This window comes from Anolis sagrei, chromosome 2 (genome assembly GCF_037176765.1).
Source record: "Anolis sagrei isolate rAnoSag1 chromosome 2, rAnoSag1.mat, whole genome shotgun sequence".
In the NCBI taxonomy this organism is placed as follows: Eukaryota; Metazoa; Chordata; class Lepidosauria; order Squamata; family Dactyloidae; genus Anolis; species Anolis sagrei.
Window position 1 is genome coordinate 117,094,542 of NC_090022.1, and position 19,088 is coordinate 117,113,629.

General features: G+C 41.8%; 1 protein-coding gene and 1 non-coding gene across 2 annotated transcripts; both read right to left on the reverse strand.

The window, feature by feature from the left end:
- Positions 1–2,897: 2,897 nt before the first annotated feature.
- Positions 2,898–2,970, reverse strand: TRNAR-UCG (transfer RNA arginine (anticodon UCG)). Its single transcript has one exon. It is a non-coding gene; the product is annotated as a tRNA-Arg (tRNA).
- Positions 2,971–9,458: 6,488 nt separating this feature from the next.
- On the reverse strand, positions 9,459–17,859 carry ATP5PD (ATP synthase peripheral stalk subunit d). The gene is made up of 6 exons (XM_060764713.2): positions 17,760–17,859; positions 14,867–14,997; positions 11,835–11,931; positions 10,413–10,484; positions 9,756–9,818; positions 9,459–9,665 (listed from the first exon to the last, which is right to left on the reverse strand). Exons 2-6 carry the CDS (start codon positions 14,986–14,988, stop codon positions 9,534–9,536), a joined length of 486 nt encoding a protein of 161 aa, XP_060620696.2. The 5' UTR covers positions 14,989–14,997; positions 17,760–17,859; the 3' UTR covers positions 9,459–9,533.
- Between the last annotated feature and the right edge of the window lie 1,229 nt (positions 17,860–19,088).

The following is a 19,088-nucleotide window of genomic DNA, read 5'->3' on the forward strand; positions in this document are numbered from 1 at the left end:
GGCCGGAATCACTGGGGTGCTGTGTGGTTTCCAGGCTGTATGACCGTGTTCTAGTAGCATTTTCTCCTGATTTTTTGCTTGCATCTGTGGTTGGCATCTTCAGAGAGAAGATGCCAGCCACAGATGCAGACAAAACGTCAGGAGAAAATTCTGCCGGAACATGGCCATACTGTTACGGAAATTCGTTTGGATGCGTATGAAGAAAGCAGATGGACAGCAGGAGATGATTTCAAGAAAGTTTACTGTTGGCCAAGAGTGGTGACAGCCCAACTCGCGTTGGGAAAACAAACTGTCACACCCAAATTGGGTGTGCTGGCTTGTTATAAGCTTTTTCTGACATGGGCACACTAAACAAAGCTTAAATTTTCATTTCCCCCGAAATCACATATTATTATTTCCAATAGGCAGAAATGTTCATAAGTTCAGAGTTATATTTTGTTGCTATTCTAACAAGCACTCTGTTGTTCATTAGAGTTCAGAGAGAATGTGATAAGACACTGGGAAACAATTGTACCAAAAGAGAGTGGAGTTTTACTCCTTTTTGTTCCAGGTATCTTATCAGCTGAAGCACTGTGTCCTTCAGAGAGCCTGCTTGTTACTCAGCCTTAGTCAGAGGCCATTCGGATTTTTGGACCTTTTAATTTCAGCATTATTTTGAAACTCCTTTGGGCTCTCTCTTATAAATGCAATTAACAATTTAAAAGCATTTCTTAAGCCCCCTCAATACAGCCCAGAAACCACACCCCACCAATTTTTTTACTTTTTTTTTTATTTTTTTTTTTTACTGCAAGCATCAAACTTAGGAAGCAGTAATGTCCCAAAATCCAAGACCAAATCCACAGGAACTAGAGTCTATGAGTCCAGAATGTCCAAGAATTCAAAGTCCCACAATGATCCAGAAACAAACTTGAGCAGTTAAATCCAAAGGCATGAAGATAAATCCAAGGCAGGAAACAAACAGGAATCTCAGCATGAGCATGAAGCCATGAATACAAGACAAGGATACTCTTCTATTCTAAATGTTGGTTTCACTAAAAGTTACAGTTTCAAAGGCTCTATCTTTATTCAAAAAGCCATGGCAAAAGCATTCAGTTTCTCTTGGGAAACCTCTCACTGACCCCTTTTTTCTCTTAATCTTTCGGACCGTCTTCTACCCCCTTCAAGGTGGCGATGTTGATTGATTTGACTTCTCCTATCAAAGGGTGTCTGGTCCTCCCTTGGTTTGCCAATTACTGCATTCTTTTCACATTCCAACCTTGACTGCCCATAGTCTCTCTCAACCTTTTTTTCTGCCTGTACAAACACATCTACACAATCTGGCTTGACCAAAATCCCCATTTCCAAACCTCTGTGAGCCTGCAGAACCTTGATCATTTAACTCAGGAGCCTGAGGCAAAGAAACAATTGCAGGCTGAACCTCTACAGAAGATAGGAATGATAATGCAACACCTGTTGTAAAAGAACAAGTTACCAATATATCGGTTAACTTCCCAATTAACACGCATCCCAATAAGGTAGCTCTATTCTACTGTGGTGGGTAAACAGCATGTAAAACTTCTGTTAAATAGGCCCAAAACTGGGTCCTGATGGATCCCATAGGCCAGTGGTCAAATAGAAATTCTCTGGCACCGCCTTCTGAGTTTGACCTCTACAAGGACTACTCCACCCCAAAAACAGTGCCCCAAGCCCCATCCCTGGTCCCTTCCACCCAGATGAATAAAATCCCACATTATCAGCTTTGAACTGGAATATATGGCAGTGTGGACTCAGATCACCCAGTTCAAAGCAAATATTGTGGGATTTTCTGCCTTGATATTCTGGGTTATATGGCTGTGTGGAAGGGCCCCCAGAGAGGTGACTCAGAAAGAGACCATGGTATTGAATGTCTCTGAAGGATTCAGCAGAACCACCAGAGAAAACACTCCTACATCCAGTTCCCTTTGGTTATGGATCAAAGATATCTCTATTCCAGACCCAAACCCAGACTGAAAATAGAACAACATAATCCATTTCTTTCAGGAACCTCTGAAGCTGAGGGGTTACCACGTGCTCCAGAGCCTTGTTCACAAGTTAAATACAGGTTTGGGGATTCAGATCATGGGTATCTATCTAGCATAGTCAAGTGCATGGAGGGGTGTTTTCCAGTAGTCCTCTCCATAGCTGCTTTTGGGCAGGATGGAAGTCATCTGGCAGTGAGGCATTCAGTATCTCTGTCACTCATTCAGCTGCCCTCTTTGGCTCTAAAAACTAAGTATTGCAGCTTTCGAACGAATAATAATATTATAATATATCTTTATTTATATACCATCCTATCTCCCCGAAGGGTCTCAGGGCCGTACAACGAACATAAGTAAATACCCATCCCACCCAAATCCCAAAACAAATTTATACCAAAAATAAGAATCATTAAAACAGATGATGGCATATAAAATTTGCAATTCCATAATAACCATTGAAGAACAACAAAATCAAAATGTACAAATGAACAAATGTAAAGAATTACCTATGTCTCCTTTAGCCAGGAGAGGTTGGACTAAACTGCTTTTCTTCATTCTCTGATCTGTACATCTACATTGCAGAATTAATGCAGTTTGACACTTTAACCATGGCTCAATACTATGGGATTCTAGGAGTTGTAGTTTTGCAAGGTCTTCAGCTTTCTCTGCCAAACTACCACTTTAATAATTCCATCGCAGATAGAGTGGCTCAAACTGTAACATCAACTCTGAGACAACAAGATAAAATATGTAATTATTAGCTACTTATTAATGACCAAAAAGTGGGGTGGTTGTAAAATTCTCTATACTCGCGGGAGGTTTGCAATGTCCAGACATTTTAACTCATCTTTAAAGGGGAGGAGAAGGGAACAAAAATCAATATTTTTTGCCAATCCACCTCAACCACGAAGGGACTCGAACCCTCAATCTTCTGATCCGAAGTCAGACGCCTTATCCATTAGGCCACGTGGTCCCAGCGGGGGAAAGGCGCCTCCTTAAGTGTTTTGATATCTTTCCTGAGCAAACCTCTCTCATTCATTTGCAATCAGTGTTGCTTTTTGCCTACTGAAGGAACGCCAGGAATGGGTTGTTCTTTAGATAGATAGATAGATAGATAGATAGATAGATAGATAGATAGATAGATAGATAGATAGATAGATAGATAGATAGGTAGGTAGGTAGGTAGGTAGGTAGGTAGGTAGGTAGGTAGGTAGGTAGGTAGATCTCATGAAAAACAGTTTGGTATTTTCCCCCCAAAACCTCCAGGCAGGCACGCGCAGGGCCGAGGCGATTTAAGAGTGCATCTACACTGCACACTTAACGTAGTTTGGCACCACTTTTATCTGCCACGGCTCAATACTATGGAATCCTGGGAATTGTAGTTCTACAAGATCTTGAGCCTCACCAAACTAGAACTCCCAGGATTCCATCACATTAAGGCATGACAGATCAAGTGGAGTGTCAATGTAACTCTTTCCATTCTTTCCCGCCTTTTCCTCCTTAACAGATTTCTTTTCTTTGTGGTAAGAAAGCAGACAGAACAAATAGGGAAATCCCAGAAAATTACAAAGGAAAGTGAGGATGGTCTGGTAGTAAAAACAACATGTTCCTTTACAATGCTTCTGATATTTACTGAGTTTAATGTGCTTTTAGTGAAGACATCAGCTGCCTTGACCTGTTGTCGCTCTTAGGGAAAACCAGGATATAAACAAATAATTGGGAGGATAGTAACTGTTTTGGGAGATGGTGGTCAGGCCTTTGGACAAGGTGGCCAGTCCAGTGGAGTTGATGGTATAGGATCATAGCTTCAATGCTGGTGGCCTTTGCTGCTTCCAGCATGCTGACACTTGTATGCCTGCCTTCCCAAGCGATTTTTCAGGATTTTCCGGAGGCAATGCTGATGGAATCGTTCCAGGGGTTGAGTGTGACATCTGTAGATAGTCCACATTTCGCAGGCATATAACAGGATTGGGAGGACAATAGCTATATAAAGAGATGCCCCAGTCTTCAAACACTTGCAGCTTCATTTGGAAAAATGCTGCACTTGCAGAGCTCAGGTGGTGTTGTATTGCAATGTCAATGTTGACTTTTGTGGTGAGGTGGCTGCCAAGGTAGTGGTTTAGAGTGGCTGCCAAGGTAACCACTCTAAACACCTTTGCAGAGGCATACGAGAAGCTCGGCCTCTCATTGAACATTGAAAAAACCAAAGACAGCTGGCCCCCTATCTATCCAGGGACGACCTAGCTACAGTGATCCAGGCCACGGTCATCTCAAGACTGGATTACTGTAACGCCCTTTACATTGGCCTTCCTCTACTGGTGATCCGAAAGCTCAAGTTGATACAAAATGCAGCTGCTCAGCTTCTTGCGAGACCTCCGATGAGATGCCATATAACACCAATTTTATTGCAACTGCATTGGTTACCAATTGAGCATCGGATCACTTTTAAAGTGATGGTACTTACCTTTAAGGCCTTATATGGTCTGGGGCCGATGTACCTGAGGGACCGCCTCACCCCCTGCCAACCCCAGAGATCCCTCCGCTCTGAGGACCAAGATTTATTGGAAGTCCCCAGTTTTAAAACCTTGCGTCTAACAGCAACCAGATGCAGAGCCTTCATAGTAGTGGCACCATCGTTATGGAACACTCTGCCACCAGAAGTCCGTGCCTTGCAGGATTTATCAGCTTTCCGCAGGGCTTGGAAGACATATTTGTTTCAACAGGTTTTTGATTTTTGATATGTTGTTTAATTTGTGTTAGATTTTAGTTTGTTCTTGTAAGCCGCTCCGAGCCCTAGGGGAGTGGCGGCATATAAGTTTGAAATATAAATAAATAAAAATATAAAAGTGATCTGCCAGCAGTCACCAGCCAATCCCTCTGCAATGCCAGAAATACAGCTTAGTGGTGTAATATTAGAAAAATGTTGACCATAAAGGATGCATATTTCAAGCACTAACTTCTTCAAGCTCTATATTTTGGGTTGGTCCTCTGCTTCCTTTATTGCTGCTTTCAATTCTATTGTGCTTTTAATATTATTCCTATGTGTTTATTTCTACATTTTGATAGTCTTACTATGAACTAAGAGAGAGGTTTAAGCACCGTAGTAGGACTCCAGGGTTTGGATCCACACATGGCAATAAAAACCCACTGGGTGACTTCAGGCAAGTCACACTCTCTTGGCCTTTGAGGATGTCAGTGCCATATATCCTCTGAATAAAACCTGCCAAGAATACAGCATGACAGGTTTAGATTAGGTTTGCCATAAGTTAGAAATAACTTGAAGGCATGCAGCAACAGCAAGAACTGTGAACAATCTAGAGTTCAAATTGTGGAAGAAGAAGCTGATCTGAATCAAAGAAACAGCATCCTGGTATGATCTAATCCTTGGAGATTTGTGTTCTGCATTTGGTCTCCATTGTAAGGTTGAAGGGAGTTTTGTATTTTATAGTGAACAAACAGGAGAGATAAATCTCCCATATCAAAAATAAATATGCTCAGATACACATTAGTATAGGTAAAAGGGACATCTGTCAGGCTTCTGAATGGAAATCACATCCCAACAGCAGTCATATCTACAAGCAGTAGGAAAAGCTTGCCATATGCAATTTCTGCCTGTCGAACAAGCCCAGGGAATTGATCTAGTCCAATTACACAGCAATTGCACTGAGAAAATTACCTTATGGAAAGCCTCCCAAAACTCTGTGAAATTAATCTAGCTGACACTGCAATTAAAATACTTATGACAAGAGATTTAGTATTGATTAGATATAATGCTGAAATTTGGAATGTGTTGAAAATAATGGACTGGATTCAGAAGTTCAGAACCGAAGTCTGCTTTTGAAAACTGCATCCTCCTGATGTTCAGCAATGCCCTCCTCTGATGCAATCCCTTTCAGGGGCCTGCCCTTAATTCCTGGTACATCTGCTTTAACATCCAGGAGAAGAGATTAAATCACTGAGGAATAGAAAGACAAAGGAATGTCATACCTTGAGAGCATTGATCCAACCCTGTACATTTGGAGCAACATTAAAGAAATGTTTGGATTAACAAAGAGTGAGTCTATGATCTGAGAGATGGGATTGATTGAGAAAGCCGAGAGCAAACCATAAATAAACTCTATGTGTTGGTATGTCTTTATTAAAGTGTTGGATCTTTTTCCTTACCTGGTAGAAGATTAAGTTGTCTTGCATGCTTGTTGTTTCATTTTGGATAGATTTTGATCTAATTGGAAAATTTTGGTGGTGTCTTTTTGGGATGGGGCAGGGGGAATCTTTATGCAAATCCAAATTCTACAACAGGATCCAAATAATTCTGAATATATTTTCTACATGGCCGCTTCCACAATTTTTTATAGATCTATATATTTAATCGAGCTGGTTACTGTAATATTTCTTTAACAGTGTGTGGCACTTGTGTCATCTGCTACTTCCTGTCCACTTATCCGCCTGACACAGAAGGGGTTTTTTTATTCATGCTGAAGGTAGGGCAAGGTGGTAGAAATGCCGTTTGGTCTGAGGTTCCAGCTCAAAATGCAGAGAGAGAGATATATCAAATTATAACTCTACTAAATTATAAATGCTTATAAATATTAATCTGCCTCACTCTGGAGGAAATGTGTATTGTGTATACTCTCCTTCTTAATATTATTATGGCTGGAAGCCTCAAAGATAGCCAGCAGTTTGGGTTTTGGAAAAAGATATTTGGAAATCAGGGTAGGACTCCGCCATGGAAACCCACCGCATGTCCTTGGGCAAATCAGGCTGTCTCACCTTCAAAGGAAGAAAAAGAAGAGCCCACTCCCAAAAAAACCCAAGAAACCTCTGTGCTAGGATAGCCTTAAGGTCACCATAGGTTGCAAATGACCTCAAAGCACAGAAGATGTCCAAAAACTGGGAGGGTCATCCAAAACACCCTATACAGCAATTATCCTTTATGAGTCTTCCCTACTTCATTTGCGATTATCTCTAGTAGAGACAGGAGTAATTCTCTTATATCCTTATGTTGGTTGAAGCTGAGTTATAATAAACCTAACAAACACAAATCCACTACAAGTCGTAGTACATAAATCACAAAGGTAAATGTTTTTTTGCAGCTTATATGATACAATATTAAACGTATAACCAACTTCTTTAATACAGCATTGAGCGATATACAAGGAACAAAAAACTGTTATTAATACAGTGATTTTACATCTGTCACAGAAGTAGAGTCTTTCTTGCTGTAAAGCAGACTTCTCTTAAGGGCAATGAAGTGGACATCAAGTTCTCCAAAATAATAATACTTCCTCGGGTGAATAAGGATACAATGAAGAAGTGGATCTAAAGGGAATATATACAGGTGGCTAGAACATGTTTCCTTTCTAAGTTTCATGCAAGGTTATGTGATTTTTAAAATAAAGCTGGGAAGAGATGTTTAACTGCCCTCCACCCATACACCACAGTCTCAAACCAGACTAGGGCTACACACACTTTCTTGAGGACAAAAAGAAAAGAAAACTCTAACTGCACGTTTCATATTCAACAGAGAAAGCACTTTGATTCTGAGAGGCAAGCAAGGAGAACATCAACCTACATGTCTCGGCTGTAGAAATATTGTTTTTAAGAGAACAGATAGGTTTAATATAAAGTGAGCCAGACTCCATCCGTAATTTTTTTTCCTTTGGGACCACATAATTCTTGAAACCTCTAATACGTTTGGTCAGATCATACCCTTGTGGTTGTTACTCATATTACCAGAAATTTGAAAAGATAGTCCCAAGAGTGAACAGAGTGCTTTAAGCAATTACTGGTGAAATGTTCATTACCGCAATTTAGATTTCAAATTACAGAAGCCTTCATATTTTGATTTTTTTAAAGAATATTTAATTGCATTTTAGGAAGGATACAGGTCCTGTAAAAAAGTTATGGGAGCCAACTCTGCACTTACAAAAAGACACAAGAAATTCCGTTTTCCACTTTGTTCCTAATGAGCTACACTAATGTACACACCCCATTCCATCTCAGTGAAACACATAGACTAATACTCATTTGTGTTCCCACCCTTCTACTTACCATTTTTGCCCGAATAAATGTGTGATCTTTGAAAAAGAGTACAATAGTTTGTCTTTTTGGCTGGCCTAGTAGAAGATACTGCAATATATGCACCTTATCACATGTAGGTCCAGAAGCCAGGAGACAGCAGGGGAAACCGTGGAGCAGCATTCCGCTTCATCCCCTTACCATCATGGACTGCAATCCCACATTTCCCCATTGCCCATAGCTTCCTTTCGTGCTGTCCCTAGTTTCTTCTATGGTGGGTTGGGTAGTTACCTGACTTCTCAGGGCTCCGTCTCTCTGCACTGACAGCACACTGCTGGCACAGAGCCCCGCCAGAAGTAGCCTTGCATCATTTGATGGGCTCTGGAGGACTCCGTCCCAGCAGCATGCCAGCAGCACATAGAGACAGGGAAAACCACCTGTCTGATGAGGTTGTTAATGTGGATAATATTGTATAGCCAGGAGAACACTATGTGTTCTAAAAGTGATGACTGCAAGGCAATCCAGTTCTGCCATAGAACCTATTGTGAATATAATATACATTGACATATATGGCAATGTGGAAAATATTTCTTGAATGTACAATACATCAGATTGAATAAGGACTAAAGTTGAATTTCAATTTAGATATAGAAAAGCTGTTAATGGCTACTAGTCTCATTAAAACTAAGATACATCCTGTTTTGGTTAGGGTGGATTGATGTGATGGACCAACCCTTTTTCTCCCAAAGTGCCAAGGACTGATACTTTATTTATTGCATATTGTTGTATTTGCTATAGTGTCCTAGAAATTTCATAGACCAATAACTGATGGTTCCCAGAACAGTACCAAGCCATGCACTGCCACTTTGAGAAACATGATCTTCTGTGGGACTGCCTTTGAAATACATTCAGAGTACAGCTGCCCAGAACACTGCAGTCACATGTGAATAGGAACTTGCTGTAAGTTGTGTGCTTAAAGATCGCCACTATCAGGTGCCAGACAACTACTTCTAACCTTTGAAATCATAATTGGATACTGATCAAAATTTTCAAAGAACTATCCATAGGAGCCAGATCACAAAGTACCTTTTTTGTAAGAGACCTGCCTCCAAGGACTGCCATGACCAGAAGTGAGGGAAATAATAGAAACAAGATTTTTTTTCTGAAGTAGCACTTAAACTTTCCCTATATTTCCAAGATGCCCAACTAAACACCTCCCCTTGAGATATGAACTGTTTGTCTAGGGATGTTTCTGCAAGAAGACAAAGTATGTGGCTTAAAATGGCTTGTCTATAGTGAGCATTTTTTATGTTTTCTAACATAGACTCAGCTGAAATTTAGAATTCAGTGGGTGTTACACACAAGTAAAAAATGCAAACCACTACATTATCTAAAGTGAAAAATTCAATTCGAACAGTCTGAAGAAAGACAAGTTGCTAGATCTCCAGTACAATTACTTTATTGATTACAGTCCTGAAAAGTGGTGGGTGCTGAAGAGTTCTCCCAGATGGCAAGCCTTTACAAGTCAGCAATAGGCTTGTGTGGCCAAAATGGATACTTCTCTTTGTCCAACCTAGTTTCAGGAAATGCCTCAAAGTAATCATCAAGGGTCATCTGATCAAAGGGGATCATGTTTTTAAACTTCTGAAGCTTGAAAAAAAGAAATGATAAAAATCATTATTAGGAAAGACCAAAATATGCTGGAGCAAGCTCTTTGTATTATTAAATTTGGCAGCTTACCTCCTTCTCATATTGAACAATACGGTCCTTAGAGGCCTGTACATAGGAAGCTGCACTCTTGGCCTGCAAAGAGAACAAATTGTTCAGGCATTGTCTTAGTGATATTCTGAGACACGAACATAGTTGGAGAAACTAGATGTAATGACTCAGATTTTACAGCTCTGTAATTCCCAACCATTCAAAAACGTCATAGTAGAAACTATTTTGTGTACAGTACAACACTTTACAAATGTGAACATGTGAATAATGCCTTCAATCCCAAATACACAAAATCTGAGGCTTGTAACTACAGTAGTTATAACTGACACCACCAAAGTCACAATCCAAGCTGACAGAAAAACTCTGAAATGTGTATACGATCTGGGGAACTTGCTATACAGTGCTGAACCTTACTGTAGGCAGTTTTGCCACAAACCCCATTTCCATAAATGTGATCAGACATTGACCATCTACTGATTTCATCTGCTTATGAGTAACTAAGCAGATGAAATCAGTAGATGGTCAATGTCTGATCACATTGATGGAAATGGGGTTTGTGGCAAAACTGCCTACAGTAAGGTTCAGCACTGTATGGCAAGATCCCCAGATCATATACACATCTCATCTTCAAGCAGTCCAAAGATGACACATAACTGAACAAAAAAACAGACCACTTACAGCTTCTTGCTCTTGGGCATCTATCTTTGCTGACTGGGTATCCACAGGCTCAGGAATTTTGAGGGCTTTAAACTATGAAATTTGAGAAAAATAGATTTTGAATATGTTTCCTTTTCTGTCAATATCACATTTGCATACTAGAGTAAACTGTTTCCAAGCAGTCCTGCCGGCATCTCCCCTCTATGACAGAGAGCTGTAAGCACAGACTTTGCAGTTACTACCCTTCCAGTTCCTCCCCATCTGCTCTGAGAAAGCGTGATAAAACACAAGGCCTCAGACAAATAAGAGCGTGCTACTCAGAATGGCACAAAACATCCGAAAGTCTAACAAAATTCAGTTTTTTCTGCTGAATTCACTTACAAGCACTTGTGAAAAAAGACTTCAAAAAGCAACTATTAAGAACACATAACTACCAATTCAATGTATTAAAAAAGAAAAAGAGTATTAGGTATGTTCTATTGCAACAGTTCTATTGTAATCCGTAACATTTTTAATTATCCTTATTTCTTCAACTCTATTTCAATGCAAGCTTTACAAGTTTATTTCTCTGTTCCACACTAAGAGAACCAACCACATGACCTGGAGCCCATAATGATAGCTAAATCATACAACTTGTGATCTGGGATCATAACATTTACTCTCAACTGCTTCTAGAGAGTAATCTCGTATACATGAGAAATACAATGCAAAATATTAAATGTATTGTCGAAGGCTTCATGGCTGGAATCACTGGGTTGTTGTAGGTTTTTTGGGCTATATGGCCATGTTCTAGAAGCATTCTCTCCTGACGTTTCACCTGTATCTATGGCAAGCATCCTGAGGTTGCTTGCCATAAATGCAGGTGAAACATCAGGAGAGATTGCTTCTAGAACATAGCCATATAGCCCAAAGGATCTACAACAACCCAAAATATTAAAATTTTAAATTTAACTTGCAATGTTTTAAAAAAATAAAAATACCACTAAAGATTCCTAAAGAGCCCATTAACAAGGAAAAAGTGTTAGAATAACCATGACCAAAGAGAAACACACAAGTAAAGTAAAGACTACAATGGTGGCATGTACCAGGAATTTCTGTATTTTGTTCTTTGTAAAGAGACAAATACATAATAAATAAATACATATCCACATCATTATTGCATCATCTTCCTTTACAGTTTATTGTGTGAGACTTTAAGAGAAATTTATGGAGTTACTACACCATACAGTTCTTAAGTCAGGGGCTTACTGGTGCTGAGGGCAAGAGAACAGGCCAACAGCCTAAAGACTGGAAGCTATGGCCACTCAGCCACAGTTATATTACCACAATACCTGCATGTCTGCTAAAAAACATTATGATCAGTGTGACCTCCAGACTGCATGGCATCTAAAGAGCAGTTAGTTTGAATTCGGAAACACACAAAATATCATAATACAGGTTTACCTTATTCTCAAATTCATCCACCATGCCTGCTTTGGCAATTGCAGTCTTGTAAAATGCCCAGTCAATAGCTGGAGGTGCCTCTGGCAAAGAAGTAAGTCTATTTGAATGGAAAACAATACATTAGAACTACAGGACATTCCAGATTATTGATACTTCTGCAAAAAAAAAAAAAAAAGATGTTTCTTGTCCCTTACCAAAGAAAAGATAATTAAAATTGCTAACTTTATCAACTATTCAGACTAAACTGTACATAATTATTACAAGAATGTGATCATAAATGCTAACTAGAGTCAATGCTCTCATTTTTATGTTGCCTACTATCTAAATGGACTGAAATAGTTCTGCTAAAACATGACCGAAGTTTGCGTATTTTAGAGCAAAGAAATTCCTGTCATTACAAAAAATAAAAAAAACCCTCCAGCATGTGACATCAAAGATCTCACTCATGTCTGAATCAGACTTTAACCCCACTTTAGCCCACAGCAAAAGCTTATCTTCCTTCAAGACTAAAAGCATCACAGATATGCTGGAGAACAAATTAAACTTCAGTAAATGGAGCACTGCACTAAAGTATGTTTCATAAAAATCTAGTGAAATGTTCAGTGATTGAACTGAACTGTAAAATACAACAACATGCATTTCATTCAGTTCAATAATACTTTAGTAATTACTGAATAGGCTCATTCATAAGTCAACCTCCTGAATAAGCAGAGAGCAGGTTTGAGGGCCAAAATTATGGATTTTGATATTTATTTATTTTATTTATTTGCTTTATTTCTATACCGCGTTTCTCAACCTATAATAGGTGACTCAATGCGGTTTACACAATATTAATTACCACAACAATAACAATTAAAACACAGCATACCCAATAACAAACACACAACCATTCATACAATGCCTCGATCGCAACCAAGATCCAGTCTCATATCCTTATACCGTTCCTATGTTCAATTTACCGTCATTCTGTGTACAATTGCGCTGATTAGCCAAACGCTTGCTCAAAAAGCCAGGTTTTGAGCTTCTTCCTAAATGCCAGCAACGAAGGGGCCTGTCTGATGTCGCTTGGTAGGGCATTCCATAACCGAGGGGCCACCACCGAGAAGGCCCTGTCTCTCGTTCCCGCCAACCGTGCCTGTGACGCAGGCGGAACCGAGAGCAGGGCCTCCCCGGACGATCTTAATGTCCGTGTCGGTTCATAGGAGGAGATGCGTTCGGAGAGGTAGGTGGGGCCGGAACCGTTTAGGGCTTTGTAGGCTAATCCCAGCACCTTGAATTGTGCCCGGTAGGGAATTGGCAGCCAGTGGAGCTGGCTCAACAGAGGGGTGGTATGCTCCCTGAGAGCTGCTCCTGTTAGCAACCTGGCTGCCGAGCGCTGGACCATCTGGAGCTTCCGGGCAGTCTTCAAGGGCAGCCCCACGTAGAGCGCGTTGCAGTAATCTATGCGGGATGTGACCAGAGCGTGGACTACCGTGGCCAAGTCCGACTTCCCGAGGTACGGGCGCAGCTGGCGCACGAGCCGAAGCTGTGCAAATGCTCCCCTGGCCACCGCTGAGACCTGAGGCTCCAGGCTCAGCGATGAATCCAGGGTCACACCCAAGCTGCGAACCTGCGTCTTCAGGGGGAGTGTAACCCCGTCCAACACAGGCTGTAACCCTATGCCCCGTTCGGCCTTTCGACTGACCAGGAGTGCCTCTGTCTTGTCTGGATTCAACTTCAATTTGTTCACCCTCATCCAGTCCGACACAGCAGCCAAGCACCGGTTCAGGACCTGAACAGCCTCCTTAGAAGTAGGTGGAAAGGAGTGACAGAGTTGGACATCATCTGCGTACAGATAACACCGCACCCCGAAACTCCGGATGATCTCTCCCAACGGCTTCATGTAGATGTTAAACAACATGGGGGACAGTATTGAACCCTGCGGGACCCCACAAGACAAAGGTTGTGAGGACGAGCAGCTGTCCCCCATCAACACCTTCTGGGTACGACCCTCTAGGAAGGACCCGAGCCACTGTAAAACAGTGCCACCAAGGCCCATTCCCGCGAGGCGTCCCAGAAGGATACCGTGGTCGACGGTATCGAAGGCCGCTGAGAGATCCAGCAGGACCAACAGGGACACACTCCCCCTGTCGAGCTCTCTGCGGAGATCATCCACTAAGGCGACCAGGGCTGTCTCGGTACCATGTCCCGGCCTAAAGCCAGACTGTGCCGGATCCAGATAATCAGTGTCTACCAAGAATACCTGGAGTTGTGAGGCCACCACACGTTCCAGGACTTTGCTCAAAAAGGGAAGATTGGAAACAGGCCGATAGTTGACGAATTGAGTGGGGTCTAGTGATGGTTTTTTCAACAGCGGTTTTATTACAGCTTGTTTTAAGCTGGCTGGAATATTGCCTTCCCGAAGGGAGGCATTAACCACCACCTCCACAGCAGAGAGCAGGTTTGAGGGCCAAAATTATGGATTTTGATATGACTAATGATTAAGACGAGGGCCATTCAGCAGAGGAGAAAGTGCCTCTGATCCTGACAGCCACTGCCATTTCCACACTTTGGCATTCAAAAAGGTCAGAAGCAGTGCTGCAGTGGAGAAAGTAAAGGTCCTTCTCCTTGTGTGGACCAAGCCCTTGCCTTTCACCACTCTTCTCAGAGAAAAAGATGGTTCCTTTTTTAAATAAAAGTTAAAATATGGTATTTACATTGATATGTGGATTAGGTGATCTAGATTATTTGGGGGGTTCATTTTCTGTCTAAAATTTCTAGACTTATACATGAATATATAGGGTAACACAGCTAACAATGCTTGAAAACATGAATGCATAACCAGTGTTTCTCCAGCTTTGGGTTTCCAGATGTTATAGACTTCAGCTCCCAGTATTCCTAACTGTTGGCTAGTTAACTGTTGGGGCTTCTGGAAGTTCAAGACAATGAGAGGACCAAAGTTTGGGAACTACAGATTTAGACCTAAGAAAAACTGAAATTAATTCTACAGTCCTTCTATCCATACTGTCATTTTCTCACTCGGAAATACTCACTTTGCTGAGAGACCATCACTGCGTGTTTTCAGGGCCATGAACATGGGTTTTTGATTGGGAGGCACTCGCTCAGCAAATGCCGCCCAGTCAATTGCTTTCAAAGCAGCTCTGCGGCCAGCCATTGTTCCAACCTAGAAAAGGCCAAAAAGAAAGGAAAGAAATAGTTGATGACATCATAGGTTGTTTTTTCATAGCTGATAAAAAAGTCAAATTGGCAGGAAGAGTAAGAATAAACAAAAGAAAAAGTCAATCAATGACCACAATCCAGTGCTTGCTTGCAAGCAGGCCTGTAGCGAGGGGGTGGTTTTAGGGGTTCAACCCCCCCCCTCGAAATGTTTCAGATTTTTTTTAAAAAATCTGGTTTACTCATGAATTTTAACTGATTAACCAAATCCCCATGCTGAGGCTATGAGATGCAAAAAATTAAGAGTCCCTCCAGAACTGTAAGCACTATCTCAAGCAAATATTGACAATTTATTCACACTGTCATTACTTGCAGCAATAGCCGATGTAGTGAAGCAACCAAGTTGTGTGTGTGTGTGTAGTGAAGCAACCAAGTTGTGTGTGTGTGTGTGTGTGTGTGTTGAATGCTCTCATTAAGGAGGCCTGACTTGGTGGAGGTGGTTGACAGGAGTGGAGCTGCAGGCTATTGAAGGTTGCTCTGCCCCCTGCTGTGCTCTTTGCTTCAGCGTGAGCCAGGCATGTAGCTGGGGGGGGGGGGGGGGGGGCGCTCAGGGGGCTTCAGCCCCCCCCCCCGAAATTCTTATGGTGGTTCGCGAAAAGGCCTTACTGGTGCATTACTTAAACTGTTATGTTTATTCATATCATGATCTGATCACCATACTCAATATATCCCATATGCATGGGGATATTGGGGTAATGATACAAAAGGTTTGCTAGAGTAGACCCTCTTTCACTCAGACTCAGCCCCCCCCCAAACTCAGCCCCCCCCTGAAAAAAATTCAGCCCCCCTCCCCCCGAAACGAAATCCTGGCTACGGGCCTGGCGTGAGCTAGGAGGCAGGTTTCAACCCCCACCCCCGAAATTTTCAACCCTCCCCGAAATTTTCAATCCCCCTCCCCGAATTTTTTTTCTGGCTATGGCCCTGCTTGCAAGGTAAACCTTATAAACCTTCCCTGACTTCTGCTCCAAGAATTCTTTACTGTCAGTCAAACTAGCTCAGACTTTTGGGAGTTGAAGTGAAATGAGACAGAAAACCACTGTACTAGAGCTTTAAACCATGTTCTCTCTTTCATACAAAAAAGCATGCAAGAGAGAGAGAGCTGGAAACACCAATTGCCTTGCACAGGAAAATAATTGTTGCACTACAGATATTTCAGTATCATAAACAATCCTGACACGTAATCTATTATATCCAATGAGAATATACACACTTATGGTAAGAGTTGGCAAGCCACTACATACTATTAAACATTACTCTCTACTTGAATATTGAAGGAGCTGTGAGAGGCAAAGTATTACAGTACAGTCTCATTATCCAACCTTTGCTCATCCAACATTCTGTTTTCTCCAACACAGTCTGCCTCCTGCCTGGATCCACAGCTGTTTCAATACATTGTTTTGGTGCTGAATTCGTAAATATAGTAATTACTACATAATGTTACTGTGTATCAAGCCTTCAATAATGACTAGTCTCAAGACTCAAGCCCTTGGTCCAACAGTTAGGACTTGGCCTTGTACCCCATCCATCCCCCAGTTCCCTGTAATCTGAGGGCACCTTTTCCTCCAGCCCAGACCATTTTTATAGTCTTTTAATTGGGCCTGGAATTGAGTGGCCTGGTCCCCTAGTAGGGCAATTGCTGAGATCAATCCTTGCACTGTAGCATTCAGCCAGACCCATTTTCCGTTCTCCTTGCACTAGCCTTGGCCCAGCCCATTCCAAATAGTCCAGGCTCCTTATTGAAATCTTGGCTCCTGGCAGCTTATGTTGCACAAAGAAAAGAGCAGAACTGGTTTTAAATTGATTTTGATGTATGTGTTGTGTTAACAGTTTATGCCTATGTTTTTGTTTTATATTGTATGTTTTTGTATCATTTTGCATATGCGGAAACCGCTCTGAGTCCCCTTGGGGAGACAGGGCAGTAAAATAAAGTTTTATTATTATATTATTATTTTCTGTCAATTTGTTGTAAAAACATGATGTTTTGGTGCTTAATTTGTAAAATCATAACACAAATTGACATTTAATAGGTTTTCCCTTAATTTCCTTATTATCCAACATTTTCACTTATCCAACGTTTATGTTGGATAAGCGAGACTCTACTGTACCTCTAAAAAGGACATTAAAATAGCTCTTATTGGGACATCAATACCTACAGGTGCATCTACAATGCAGAATTAGTTCCGCTTGACACCACTTTTGCTGCCATGGCTGAATGTTATGGAATCCTGGGAGTTGTAGTTTGGTGGGGCACCAGCCGTCTTTGACAGAGAACGCAATATATATTGTCACTGGGTTGTTGCAGGTTTTTCAGGTTGTATGGCCATGTTCTAGAAGCATTCTCTCCTGACGTTTCGCCTATAACTGTGACAAGCATCCTTACAAGGTTGTGAGGTTCGCAACCTCAGAGGATCATGCCACAAATGCAGGCGAAACGTCAGGACAGAATGCTTCTAGAACATGACCATACAACCCGAAAAACCTACAACAACCCAGAAGGCGATAAGCTTTGTAAAAGTACAATTCCTCTGATTCCATAGCACTGACCCATGGAGGTCAAAGTGGTGGCAAACAGCCTTAATTCTACAGTGTAGATGCATCCTAAGAAACCTCTCTGAAATGCAAAAGGAGGCCAAGGCGCAGCTCAGCCCAGTGGGAGCTATTTGGAAGAAGACACCCCGCGTCGCCTGCAACCAGCCGGCCTCCACTCACCTTCAGCAACCCTTCGCTCCACGACCCAAGGCCCGCCGGAAGTACGATCCCGGAAACGGAGGCCGACAGTAGCCAATCAGCGCTCAGAGGACCGGAAGTGCTCCGCGGGAGCAAAGACAGAGAGAGCAATAGAGTAGAACAGCTTTAAAGTCGGGAGAGAATGAGAGTGCAAAGCAAACATGTGTCAAAAGGGAAGCGGAATTATGGGATTTGTAGTTTCACAAGGCCTTCAGCTCCCGGGATTCCACAGCATGGAGAAGTATGCGCTAAAAGGAGTGGCTTCCTCCTCCCCAGTGACATTCATCAATACCGTTGACACACATCTCCATGGCAGCACAGGCAGTCCCCAAGTTACAAACAAAATACGTTCTGGATTGCTGTGAGTTTTTTGGGCTGTATGGCCATGTTCCAGGAACAAACTGGAACATGGTCATACAGCCCAAAAAACTCACAGCAACCCAGTGATTTTGGCCACGAAAGCCTTCGAAAACACAAGATAGGTTCTGTAGGTTTGTTCTCAAGTTGGATTTGTATTCAAGTTGGAACAGGTACATTTTTAAGTGTAACTCCAGCCACATATATGTGTCTGTATATATTTGAGTAGTATAGGGAACGGTGAGCACCCCTGTGGTGTTTGTTTTGCTGCCTGGGCCCCTGTTCAGAAGATTTCACCTCATTTTCAGTCCCTGTGATGATTGGATTTTGATAAAATGGCTTGTTGTGGAAACAAGTCCGAGTGATAAAACTTCATCTGAGACACCTTTTCCCCATGATAACTCTTTCAGGAGTGAATTTCCCTTCCGAGGGGTAGATTTATCTCACTTCCTCTGGTCTCACCTCCGTTCTTAACGATGAGTCATTTCTAAGTTTGATGTTTGTAACTCGGGAACTGATTATGCATGGAAAATGAATGGTGCTAGATTATAACACATAATTTGTCAAGAATGGGAACCATGCAATCCTACAGATTTTACTGGGGTGCAGTTTCCTAACGACCATTTCATTACAGGCAATGGAGGTTTTGCAAATGATGATGGGAATTTCAGTCTGGCAGCATCTGGAGAGCTGCCTATTCCTCAGCCCTGTTGTAAACCATTGTGCCTGGCTCAATTGACATTTTAATACACCACTTTTCCTCATTTCTCAGTGGCAGGGATTCTAACAAAACAGAATGGTACATTTTGTATTTTCCCTTTGATGTTTAGTCATGGAAACCCAGTGGATGACCTTGGGGAAAGCACACTCTCTCAGCTTCAGTAGACGGCAATGGCAACCCCATTCTGAACAAATCTTGCCAAGGAAAATTTTGATCGTTGTCTTTGTGGTCAT

What these genes read in the sequence shown, in the direction of transcription:
- ATP5PD (XM_060764713.2), bottom strand. Translation starts at nt 14,988, where the DNA reads ATGGCTGGCCGCAGAGCTGCTTTGAAAGCAATTGACTGGGCGGCATTT. An exon ending in AGTGATGGTCTCTCAGCAAA is followed by an intron (nt 11,932 to 14,866) that starts GTGAGTATTTCC and finishes CCATTCAAATAG; the next exon opens with ACTTACTTCTTTGCCAGAGG. An exon ending in TTGTTCAATATGAGAAGGAG is followed by an intron (nt 9,666 to 9,755) that starts GTAAGCTGCCAA and finishes CTTTTTTTCAAG; the next exon opens with CTTCAGAAGTTTAAAAACAT.